Source organism: Calidris pugnax, unplaced genomic scaffold (assembly GCF_001431845.1).
Source record: "Calidris pugnax isolate Ruff unplaced genomic scaffold, ASM143184v1 scaffold70, whole genome shotgun sequence".
NCBI lineage: Eukaryota > Metazoa > Chordata > Aves > Charadriiformes > Scolopacidae > Calidris > Calidris pugnax.
In genome coordinates this window covers 5,369,636-5,381,760 of record NW_015090862.1, presented here as the reverse complement: position 1 = coordinate 5,381,760, position 12,125 = coordinate 5,369,636, and the positions used below count along the sequence as shown (strand labels likewise).

The 12,125-nt window shown below is 35.0% G+C and overlaps 2 protein-coding genes across 2 annotated transcripts in view; one reads left to right on the top strand and one right to left on the bottom strand.

The window, feature by feature from the left end:
* The window catches only part of LIPC (lipase, hepatic), a 53,284-nt gene extending 49,063 nt beyond the window's left edge, over window positions 1–4,221 (top strand). The window contains exons 8-10 of the mRNA XM_014944506.1: window positions 1,591–1,711; window positions 2,424–2,642; window positions 2,990–4,221. Coding sequence (XP_014799992.1) covers window positions 1,591–1,711; window positions 2,424–2,642; window positions 2,990–3,095 — 446 coding nt within the window. The 3' untranslated portion in view covers window positions 3,096–4,221. The remainder of the gene's footprint in view (window positions 1–1,590; window positions 1,712–2,423; window positions 2,643–2,989) is intronic.
* Window positions 4,222–7,632: 3,411 nt separating this feature from the next.
* ADAM10 (ADAM metallopeptidase domain 10) overlaps window positions 7,633–12,125 on the bottom strand; it is a 47,609-nt gene continuing 43,116 nt past the window's right edge. The window contains exons 13-16 of the mRNA XM_014944505.1: window positions 11,602–11,710; window positions 11,218–11,438; window positions 10,387–10,513; window positions 7,633–9,909 (exon numbers count right to left, since the gene is read on the bottom strand). Coding sequence (XP_014799991.1) covers window positions 9,815–9,909; window positions 10,387–10,513; window positions 11,218–11,438; window positions 11,602–11,710 — 552 coding nt within the window. The 3' untranslated portion in view covers window positions 7,633–9,814. The remainder of the gene's footprint in view (window positions 9,910–10,386; window positions 10,514–11,217; window positions 11,439–11,601; window positions 11,711–12,125) is intronic.

The window sequence follows — 12,125 nt, the reverse complement described above, 5'->3', positions numbered from 1 at the left end:
AAGAAATTTGAGAAACTCAGCATTACACTTCACAATCCTCCACATCTTCACAAAATCTGATGTTTCATTTTTCAAGTTAATGGCGTGACATTCTGGAGCACATGTTAATCCAGTTCAAACAGAAAACAGTTGTTACAAAGAAGTTAACATTTATAATAAAGCTGTGATGCGACCCTGAGTCAGAGTTTTTATAAGAATACACTCACCTTTTTCCTTAAATTGAGCATCATAACCACAGCAAAAGTCCAGGCCTTTATCAGAATATACACTAGAACAATCAATTTTTACATGGAGAACTCAGAGAAAGACAGGATAAATTAAAAGTGATCTGTACACAAGCCTCTCTGGTTACTTGGTCATCAGGTTTGCAGCAAAGAATCGGCCATTTTGTTTTCTACCAAGTGACACCTTTTCAAAAGAAAATACATTGTTCACTCACGTACAATAAACTATGACAAACAACAAAAAGAGAACTTTTTAGCAAATACCTTCCGTTGTGAACACTCGGAGCAGCGTACACACAAAAAAAATTGTCTGTGCATATAAAGATGACTCCCTTAGCAGTATGGTGCAGCCATTCTCAGAGGTAGTGAAGCCTCAAGCTGGTAAGGAGAGGAAATGAGGAAAAAGCAGCATTCTACTCAAAAATTAGTGTGCAATAATGTCTACCAGAACAGTTTACCATCTGTAACTTGACCAGAATAACAAGGATAGATACAACAGTCCTAATTCCTCCAAATACTCTGTGGTCTTTGCTGATGAAGAAAACCCTAAGTAATTTCTGTTAACACCTAAATCTAGCAGTTTTGTCAAGAAGGTGGCTGGTAGAATCACCAGACAGAAGAGTTTTGGACATTCAAATCTAGCTGACAATATCTGTATGCACATAGCCTCTAACTGTATGTTGGGTTGGGGTTTTTTTTCTCATGTTATTAAAGGTCAAACTGCCTGTAATCAGTACACTGACAATTTCTTGGGCAGCCTTCATTCTGACAATATTCAGTTCAAAAACCGTCCTAAACACTGTTCTTCTAGAAACCCACCAAATCTTGAAGTATTAAGGACATCTTTCTTATAGTAATGTCCTTGAACAAAGCCATATTGTTAATGGATGCATGTTAGGCACAATGTATCATTATGCAGTCAAGGAAAGTTTGTGAGTCATCTGTTTTGCAGTGCAATTATCTAGCCCATCAGAGAAAAAGCCTGACTACATTGCATAAGGTCTTCAATCTGTATCATACATCTCTAGGCATGTCCAGTCATAAGGATTTGTCTGGTGACAAGACAGAGGGCTTGCCAGAAATTCCAACAATTAAACTTCAGAAAAGCTGAAATATTTCCCATGGAAGAATGCTTTATCCTACAAAAGAAACTCAGCCCAGGTTTTCTATTTTCTCCATCCTTTTAAAAAGAGCAACAGGGCCCCAAACCCTAAAGGATTACACAGCACAACAACAATCAGAAAAAATTATGTTTAAATAGCAAAAGATTTGTTTAAAAAACTAAAGGCAAAATTCTTTTGCCTGAGAAATCTACTGCTTCTTTGACCATTAATTTCATCACTTTGCAAATTTTTCCTTTCTACAGTCTATCATTATCAGTTCAAGATCCACTTCATCAATGAAATCCAAGGCAAGCAGATAGACCCAACTTTTACCATCTCTCTGACAGGCACTAAGGAGGATGCTAAAAACCTGCCCATCCCTCTGTGAGTATTGATATTACATGCCATTGTACAAGTGAGAAACAAAGTGCCAATTTATAATACCATATCATGTATGTAATCATGCTACAAGTGAAACGTTTTAGTACACCTATGTGAAGATGAACTGGAAATTGTCCTCTTTTCACCCATACTCCCTAAAAATCACAAACTTTTACAACATTCATACAGGTTTTGCAAGAAAAGTCTCTATAAAACAAATTTAGTACTCTTGGAAGTTTCCCTAAGCATTAAGTATCCTGTCTACTTATGTTTGGTCCATCCCATGTTTAACCCAGGGAGGTTTAATCAACTAAAACACAAATAAGCAAGCAGCTGTAATCAAGGTAAAAAATTTTGGATACTTCTCATGATGGAAACTATCTCTATTAAGAAAAGCAAAGGTAACAGCGTGCGTCAGCATTTGCTGTATCAGACTAAAGACATAACATACATGCTATCATGGGACACCTTTTCTTTTGTTGTCAAAAACCAATACTGCTTCACCAGCTGTTGAAGACTGTCCTACTTCTGCTTCTCTTCAAGCACACTTCACCACTTCATGCTGCTGGGGGAATATTACCCCAAAGAAAGTAATGTTTCCTCCTGGAGAAGGAAGCATAGTTGTTTCTGTGGTTTTAAAGAGAAGAGAAACTCCTTTTTTTCACTTTAATCCATAATAATTAAGACAGCATTATTCTGGTTTTGTTTTCTGCAGAGTTGAAGGTATTAGCGGGAATAAAACCTACTCTTTTCTCATGACCCTGGACACTGATATTGGTGAACTAATAATGATAAAGTTCAAATGGGAAGGAACTGCAGTTTGGGACAATATCTGGGACACAGTTCAAACCATAATACCATGGACAAAAGGCACCCGTCGACCAGGACTTATAGTGAAGACAATAAGAGTGAAAGCAGGGGAAACACAACAAAAGTAAGTATAATGAAAACAACATTTTTCTGCAATAACACCACAGATGTTTGGCACACAGGTTATCCTAGTTCAAATACAAGCATCTGAGTCCCAGCACTCACACCAATGATGAATTTATCTGCTTTCCCCCCTCAGATCAGACTGCATGATTTTTAAGTGACTTAAATAATTCCTTTGTTCACAGGTCAGAAATTAATAGTGGGAAATGTTCTGGCTCACCACTGCCACTAGTCTGAATTTAAAGCAACCTTGAGTGACAATTTTGTTGATACTTGAGAATAGAACCTTAATATACATATATAGCCTTAAAAGTAATGTTATGCTTACATGCTTTGTTTTCTTTCTAGAACGACATTTTGTTCTCAAAACATTGACAACATCCACCTTCATCCAGCCCAAGAGAAAACATTTGTGAGATGTGAAGATCGCTTTCGGAGACAAAACAGAAAGTGAGCAAGAACACAAAAAACAACTACTCACCCAAATATATTCAAAATACCATGCACGCAGTAAAATGTTTTAAAAATATACAGCTACATTAAAATTTAAATATCCTGATGGTTTCAGAGGTGGTGAAGAAAATCCATTAAAAAATAATCTAGATTTTGCGATGCAACAATAAGCTGAAATGTGTGCTTTGTTCATTATGATCACTATTCTCAAAGTGATCAATGAGCAATTTCATCAATGGCAATTGTAATTTTAAAATTGTTTGAAGTTTTAAAAAACACTTGCTCACTAGAAATAAAAACATTGCTATTTGAAAGAATCATTGCCACAAGCCCTTGAAAAGTTTCATTTTGCTGGATTTAAGGGAAAAAAGGAGCCTCATTTCCCATTAAATACTTTGAAACATTAATAGTGACTACTATCAGTTAAAACTTTTCCTAAATTATTTCCTAATGAAGGGGGAGTTAAATAATTCACAGAAGAAAATATTCCCAGATAGGTAAAATTGTTAACAGAGAGTGTGAACATTTCACTTTATAACACTCAAAACCTAAAACGTATTTCAACACACTGAATGCTCGAGCTATCTATCATAACCATATGACAAGCCTAATAACTGTATCACCTAACAATACTATACTAAACTTCATCCTATTGGAAAATGCTTTGCTGTTTAACTATTTTAATTAAAATACTGATTTAAATTACTAGTAATTTAATTATTTTAAGGATGCTTAGTATACTACATGCAATTCTAGCACAATTAAGTTGATAACTTTTGCATTAAAATCACATTTAGTTCTTCAGGTTAAGCCCTGAGATTTTTAGATTTTAAATCAATGTGTATCAGATTTTAGCATGATTTGAAACTGCATTAATAAATAAAATAGTAAAACCCTCAAACATCTTCAACGTGTATAAAAAAACTTTATAAATTCAAATATATACAATTCCCATTTCCTATGTCAGAATATAAACTATATAAAGAAACATTATTGTCTCAGATTATTTTTATTTTATGCTTAGTGCATACTGAAATAGAAATCAACATGTAAGTTAGAGTACCTCATTTGTCACTTTGCAATGCTAAGCACAAGATTCATTAAAAATTATGTTTCTACTCTCTGTATTCTGAATGCAATTTGTTTTAAATGTTCTCTAAATGGTAAAAAATGTGCAAGATAGTCCTAAGACCTGGAGCGAAGCGTATTTTCCATACCAAGATATTGCAGGGAATTTTGAATCAAAAGATACAAATGTTATCAGGATTAAAGGGAGATTTATTTAAAAAGCGTGACTAATGAACAAGTTGAGCAGAGCCAGCAATGCTGCAGTGAACAGTGATCACATGTTGAACGCAGGCATCTTTGCCGACCATTCAGAATATTAACTTCTAACTTTTAAAAGCTGCTTTCAATAATTACCATTCCTTTAAACAAACCAGAATATTCAATACAGAAACAGAAAGGGTGAGTAAATATGACAGGAACTGAAGTACACTTACTTTTCAAATGAGGATGGAATGAGGTATAAATTTCAGAAGCTGATCTGATATTTAAAATGGCCACTTGAAGGAGCATCTTGATTAGGGGAAACATTTATAGATTTAGATACAAATTCCACATAAAATAATATTTATATCTTCACTGAAAATGAAGGTTTCTGCTTTAAAAAGTTCTGCTCAATTAAGCAAATTGATTTTTTAAACACAAAAAGTATTTCCATTTCTATGTCAAAAATTACAATTTAAGTGATCAATTCTATGCTTCAGGTCACTATCCCCAAAACTTCAATTTCCTAACATAATTATTGTATTAAAGCTCTGTAGTATGTTCTGTGTTTATATGAAAACTGATCACTTAATACAATAGTCAAAAGTCAAACCAGGAATACGCCCATGAGAGGGAAAATTCAGCAATAAGTATCCCTGAAAGACTTAGGTAAGCAGCAGAGCTTTTTTAGATAAGAGTTGCTTGTTTTGGGCTTTTTTGGCATTCGGGTTTGTGGGTTTTTTTAACATTTGTATTAGCTGTAATCCACTAGCGAGACATAATTGCTAGAGACCCAGTGACAGCATTTTTAGGGCATGAAGTTGAAATGGACTGTGTCCTGAAGAACGACAGACAGGAACAAAAGACAATGTGGCCATTTTAGTTTTCCAAAGCACGATGAAAAATGAGAGAGAGAGAACAGAGAAAGAGAAAGAAGCACGTGTGTGGCTAACTCAAATTATGCCTCTCCCTAGATTGTTTCTGGAATTCAATTTTTTGCTTCTGGAGAAAACTAAAGAACTGCCACTTTTCTTCTCATGGTTTGGGTTGTTTTGTTTATAAGATACTTGTCTATTTATAGAAGAACAGAAATACAGTCATTGGAATTGCATCTACAACAGTGGTTATCACCAGTCTAAGCCATGAACTCTGCAAGCTTCCTGAACCAAACCCTACCTCTGCTCCTCAAAAACGGCCCTGGTCAGAAGGTAGTGAAGGATGACAGAGCAAGAGACAAAGGCTAGAAAGAACCAGACTGCTTCTTCTCCAGTGCAGAAGCCACCACGTTAGCACTTTGCTATACCTGAAAAAAAAAAAAAAAAGCACTGGAGTTGGTGAGACAGCTTTTAATGAGATTGATATGATGTAAAACATACATATTCACACAGCCTTCCAAGCCAGCATTTTCCTGCAGTTACACATTCTAACACACTTAGAAATGTTGTAGACATTAAAATTAGCATTTCTTTCACATTACTATCACTTACTTGGTAAGAAGGCCGATAAAGAGGATCTAAACTTTAGGAGAAACAAGCTTGAAAGGATTAATTCAGGAAAAGCAGATGGAAAAAGGGTGAGAGATGTCTACAGTGTGCTGAAACTCAAGTAACAGGGATACTGCAGTTTGAGGGCTTCTAAAGTTTCTGGAGGAAAAAAACACTCTCCAGTTCAACTGAAACAAGCTACTATATCCTCAGAAAAGACAATCTAAAAACTTTTTAGAAGTCAAATAGGAAAATTAAAGAGACATTCAGTATTTGAACTCCTGCTGATCTGAAGTTACTCTGATGTTGTTTTTCATAAATTGCATGTCCAAATAAATCCCGTCCCGGTGTTTTGATAGTCATTAACTAATTTCTGATAAAAAATTAAATAAAGCCCAAGTAGCAGCACAGTCAAAGTGCCTGAACAGAAACTGAAGTCATAGCTACACCTGCAAGTGCCTACAGCTGTGCCTCCCTTCCTGCTCACTGCAATCATTGTCTCACTCCAGACACCTGACCCGACTCCAGCCAGAGCAGCAACAACTTAAGAGCAGCATCACGACTGCTGTCCTAATCACCCCTCTGCAATAACAAACTACCAATATTCAAAAGTAAAAACCTCTCCCTTCTGTTTTTTCCTGAAATATTGGAACATTAATTAAAAGGCAAACTGTCCCGATGACTTACAGTCTGTATGGTATAAATAGTTTCATGGCTCAAGAGGCATTTGATGCCCTTCTCACATTCACACCTTTCTGATGTACACGCTTCTGCACCAGAGGTGAATGTACACATTTAATGACTAAAACATTAAGAAATACAAGATGAATAAATTAATAGCTACATTATGTCAAATGTTAGTTAGAAAAATTGCCACTATTTAGGTACTCATGTTTCCCCCAAACACATTTTAAAATATACACAAAATTTGCATTTTAGATGCTTAGGCATTATTTCTACCCCTCTGATTTGCATTCCTAGGCAGAAATTTAAATGCAACCACCACCAAATCTTTAGGCACCTACAAGGCTGATTTGCAGAAGGGCTCTGCTCCAACCGATTTTCTTTTAACACCTCTTGCCCTGACAGTGCTATTTAGCTCCAAGGGGAAGCACTTCTGTTAAAAAAAAAATATCATAGGAGGGGGAAAAAAAAAAAAAGTACTGTGAGGAAGGAACTCTGAATATGCTTTGATGACATCAAAGCGTATGCTGTTCAGTTAGGGAAACAGATGTCTAAGCAGGCCATTCTCAACAAACAGCCCTAAGAATGAAAGAGTAGCTGGCAGGACTTGGCTTTCAGAAGTAGTCTTATGACTTTAATCAACTACACAACACACAGGAGAACACAGAGACCCAGCATAGCGGTTTTAAAACACCTTGCAAAAAGCAAACTCGCTCCTTGAAAAAGTCTTATCCATCAGTTGTGCATTCAGAATATTGCACATTAATTACAGTATTCCTCTTCAAAAATATATTTATTTCAGAAGGTACCATTCAGTAGCCATGGTGCTGGGCTGGAATATCCCACCAGTAACTAGCTTCCATTTTGAAGGCAGGAACAGAAAAGGCTTCATTCCTGTGATAATACAAGTAATTTAAAGGTAATTTTAAGACGTTTCCTCAGAAGGTTTACACAAAACCAATTACTCTTACATTTAATCGTATGATGTTTAAATTGGGAGGCGCGCTTTGACAGCGTAAAGATAGAACAATTACTTTTTGGAGGAATCTGTGTATTCCTTTTCACTTTCAGGGCTCAAAAAGTAAATGGATCTTCAGAAGATGATTTCATCAAGTCTATTTATTAATGCATTTCAAGTTTCAAAAAACCTTACATATCTTTGCACAATACTTTATTTTTTGCATTTTTAGTAAAAATTTCCAAAGTGAACAAAAAAGATACTGTATAAAACACAGTGGACATGAAATCGACAGTAGTATTCCGTTTCATTGTCTTGAACTTTCTTTCGGTTTTACCACATCTTGACTTGCAGTGGAGAGTTCAGTGCACATTTCTGTTTTCAGAAAACATTTAACTTAGACTCAAAATAAAATAGGGCAGCATTTGTCTGCCAAAATCCTACCACAGGATAACATTACAGGCAAAAAATTTACATGTTCCAAAGTCTACCACACTCCAGAAGTTACTAAGAACTCTTGCTGAATAAAAGTCACCATTTTAGAAATGCAAACCCACTTCCAATCTTTGCACAGTCTTAAAACAAATGTATTTAAAATGACTTAAAAGCAACTACATACACGTCTACCTAGTTAAGATCATTTAGAATTATTTATATAGTCTATTGGACTTGGGGTTTCATGTACAAAATTTGTCTAAACCATGTACAAAAAGCTGTATTTTGAAAAAGTTACCACATACTGTACAAGTTTACAAGGAAGAGATCCCATTATATTCTGTAACATTTTTGGCCTTGCTGGCTTGCGTCACATTATGAGAATGATTGTGTAAACCTTATACTCTTAAAAAACAAAACAAAAACAAAAAACAAACAAAGGAAGCCTGTCCAACCCTTAGTAAATTTTCTCCTAAGCAAAGCCAGGAAAATTATAGCCTTTTGCGTCTCTAATTAGCTCGGTGCTTTTGGAAAACAAGCAATAAATATATCACAAGCTTCAACATTTTGTAATGCCCCCTTTCATGTCCTGCATAGCAGTAAGCACCTTAAGACTTCTTTTGTTTCCTCTTTCAAAAATGCCAATTATTTACATTCGTAATAAAAACTTTGGAATGGGACATTGTGCTGTTGAACTTCACTACTGGTATAAAATGTGGGAAAATTGGTAGTCCTAACTACAATTTTAACTCTGCCACAGTAGCTGGGCAAATCACTCTACTTTAGTGGTTATCAATCAACAGTATCATGCTGAAAAGTTATCCAAATATCTGATAAATCAAAAAAAAAAAAGAGAAAATAAAAACAACCTACAGCTTTTCTTTCCACATCCCTCAGAACACAAACTGAATTATTGTACTGTAAGAATATCTGAACAGCCCAAATAAACTGGTTGCAGTTTTAAAACAAGTTGAATAACAGGCAGAATTTTCTAATAAAGCATGGAAATATTTCATCTAACTATTCATTATTTAACTGAATAATCAGACAAATTAAAAGTATTTACGCTGAGCTACAAGTAATTAGACACTTACAGAAAACATTTTTGAAACATTCTGGCATTTGCAAAGTTTGCAGAACACCTGTCATATCTCTGAAAGACCAGTCAATCTTGTATGCTATGTCTTAGCAGCTGTTTGATAAAGATGAAATGAGTGCTTGAAACAACTTTGATCACGATAAAAAAAGTTTGATTTGATTCAAAATTGCTGTGTAAAGCATCACAGAATCCTTGACCATTACACACCATCATCCTCTGTTATCCTGAGTATGTCAATTAAACAGTAATTTCTTCATTAATAGCGGAAAAGTTTTATAATACAAAGAAACATCCATATTGCAATTCTCTTGTTTACAATTGCACACAAGTACGGGTGTACGTTAGAAATACATGTCTGCATATAACAATGTATATACATTGACAAGTAATGTCTCCAATGCTGAGGTGGTCTAGCTTCCTAGCCTTGTCTGGCAGTTGAAAAATATATATTTGTTTCAAATCTTGAGTAGAAGTTTTACTACAGCCATATTTGCCTGCAAGTGAAGAAAATGCAGCAATGAAGAGCACAGAAGGGGGAAAGAATCATGATACTCTAGGACTTTGTGCCACTAAATTAAAAATACGCAAGAAAAACACTTTTCTTCTTTTTGAGCTGGAAGATTCGCTCATTAAAAATTAACCACTTCCACTTGTTTTGAGGGCGTATCACATTTGTTTTTTCTCCTCTTCAATTTTTGAGAGTTAGACCGGGGACAATGACTTATTAGGTTTTCTTTGGAGTGAGTTTTCCCATTGTAGGCACTAGGAAGAACCAAGGCAAAAAGCTGCAGTCAACGTCTCATATGTCCCATCTGATAACTCTCCCGGGGCCTTTGCCGCTGTGGTGGCTGAGTGGTTTGTGGTGGTCTCCTCCTTTTTAAAGTGCCTGTTTGAAAGATACACATAATTAAAATGAATTTTAACAAAGAAATAGTTTCCAGAAAAGTTACCCTGGCCATGCAAATTAAAGTTTAACTGTTTTTCTGAAAAGTTCCAGATTTAGACCCGCAATGTTTTAAACAGATGATTAACTGCATGGAGTATTTACAGAATACATTTTATTATCTCAACAGTAGTTCCTTAAACAGCCTGATTCTTACAATACGTATCATGGAATAGGAAATAAAAGGAACTCCAGGTTAGAAAAAGTCTTCAAAGCTTTCTTTTGATAAACATACTATACTATAGGAAAATATGGCAAGAGTTACATTTTTGTGAATTGTTTCACTGGCATGAATTCCATTTGTGGCTTCACAGTGCCAGACTAAGAACTGTAGCTTGGGACACCTGAGATTTCCCTTTAGAACAAACTAGTTGAGGATAAGACGCTTCTCTCTAAATTTAATTTTTGAGATGTACTCACCTGGAAGTGGTTTGTGAGGAGGCAACTTTGGATTACTGCTTGGAGTATGAACACTGCATATCTTAATGAAACCAGCCATTAACATGATCAAGGCAATTCCCATAAGCAACACTGCCCACCAATAGGCCTAAAAACATTAAAAAAATAATTTTGGCAGGGCTGGCACATATGCACAAGAGACAGAGGTCATTTAATATGGCTTTTCTTTACCTTTTAAAAGTCATCAAAAAGCTGTTCTGAAACACCACATACAAGACTGTAACATTTTAAAGAAGAACGACCCCAAAGTTCTTACACAAAATTCCCAAATACTTAAGAATCATTCTACTATCAGACAAGTATTTCACAGAAGATATGCTACAACAGAGCTATATAAGCCTAAAACAATCAACAGCTTACATAAAATTGACTATGCAGCTCTATAATGGTGTTTCACTGTAGCTCTCCTCCCAGTCTATTATTAGGAAAGTGTCATCTAGTGCAATAAAAATAAGAAATGCTAGAGATCAATATATTTAGTTCCTTAAAAGAAATCATATATGAAGAGTTAAAACAGGAAAACCCAGTAAATTAAAAATGTGAACTGAAACACCAAAAGAGACAGTGAACAGAGGTATTAACACAAGGTATTTGTTTGTTACTTATTTGATTCCATTCCCTTCAATCTAACTTGTTTGCTTCACTCAAGGTGCTTATACAAAAAGTAGTAAAACAAGGACTGACAATAGTTTGAAGAATGCTGAAGTACTGCATGTATACAGCAACACAAGTGGTGAGCATTGATTAATAAGAAAATTTTATATTAGAATAAGAAGATAAAAAAATACTTACCACAATCCATTCCGCAATATTTTCATATAGCTCCGGATTAAAAATTGCTTTCTTTAATCTAGCTAGAGGGCCATCAGCATCTACTAGCCGACACCTCATAAACACATCACAGTAGCCTTTGAAATCATTACAAGGAGATCCGGGTTGCAAAGTAATATTGTCACGACCAAAGTATTTCTCCCACTGGTTAGAGCCTGTACTTGCACAAGTACTTGGGTCCACTGAAAAGTGAATACAAGTTAGATTAATCAAACTGTTATTGTATTAAAACATATGTGCATGAATACCGTGGTGTTCAATTGTTCAAAATGCTTTTGAAAAATTTCAAGTTTCTATTAATCTTTAAAAAAAACAAAATATGCTTGCAATTCAGACAAATCTTACTTTTTCTCATGCAGCAGACATGACACAATTCTCTATCGTCCTTGCCATCTGAACTAGCACATGTACATTCCTCCAAGCCATGCTTCTCACAGATAGAGCCAGCACATTGCTATTGGAGACAAAAGCACAAGAACATAAAAATCAATTTCACCTTTAAGCACGCTGACATTAGGAAAGATATGAATTTTTAATAGCTGAAAGCATAATTGTAGGTCTAAAGATACTTATCAATAAAAATAATAGCTTGAATTTCTTCTAAAGTTTATAAAACACAAAATTTATTACAGATATTTAATTGCAGCGTTTAGGATTATTTGATTTTATTTCTTTTTAAAGGTGATCTATCCTATTTTATTTTTTAACACTGTACCTTCTTTTAGGGCCTCAGAGTACCCTGCAATTTACACTGAAACATGATTACTCCAAGCAGCAGTTAGGAAAATAAATCAAAAACACGTCTTCAAAAATATTTTCTCTCAGAAAATAATAAAAATTAATGGCAGGAAAGAGTATTTAATTCCACT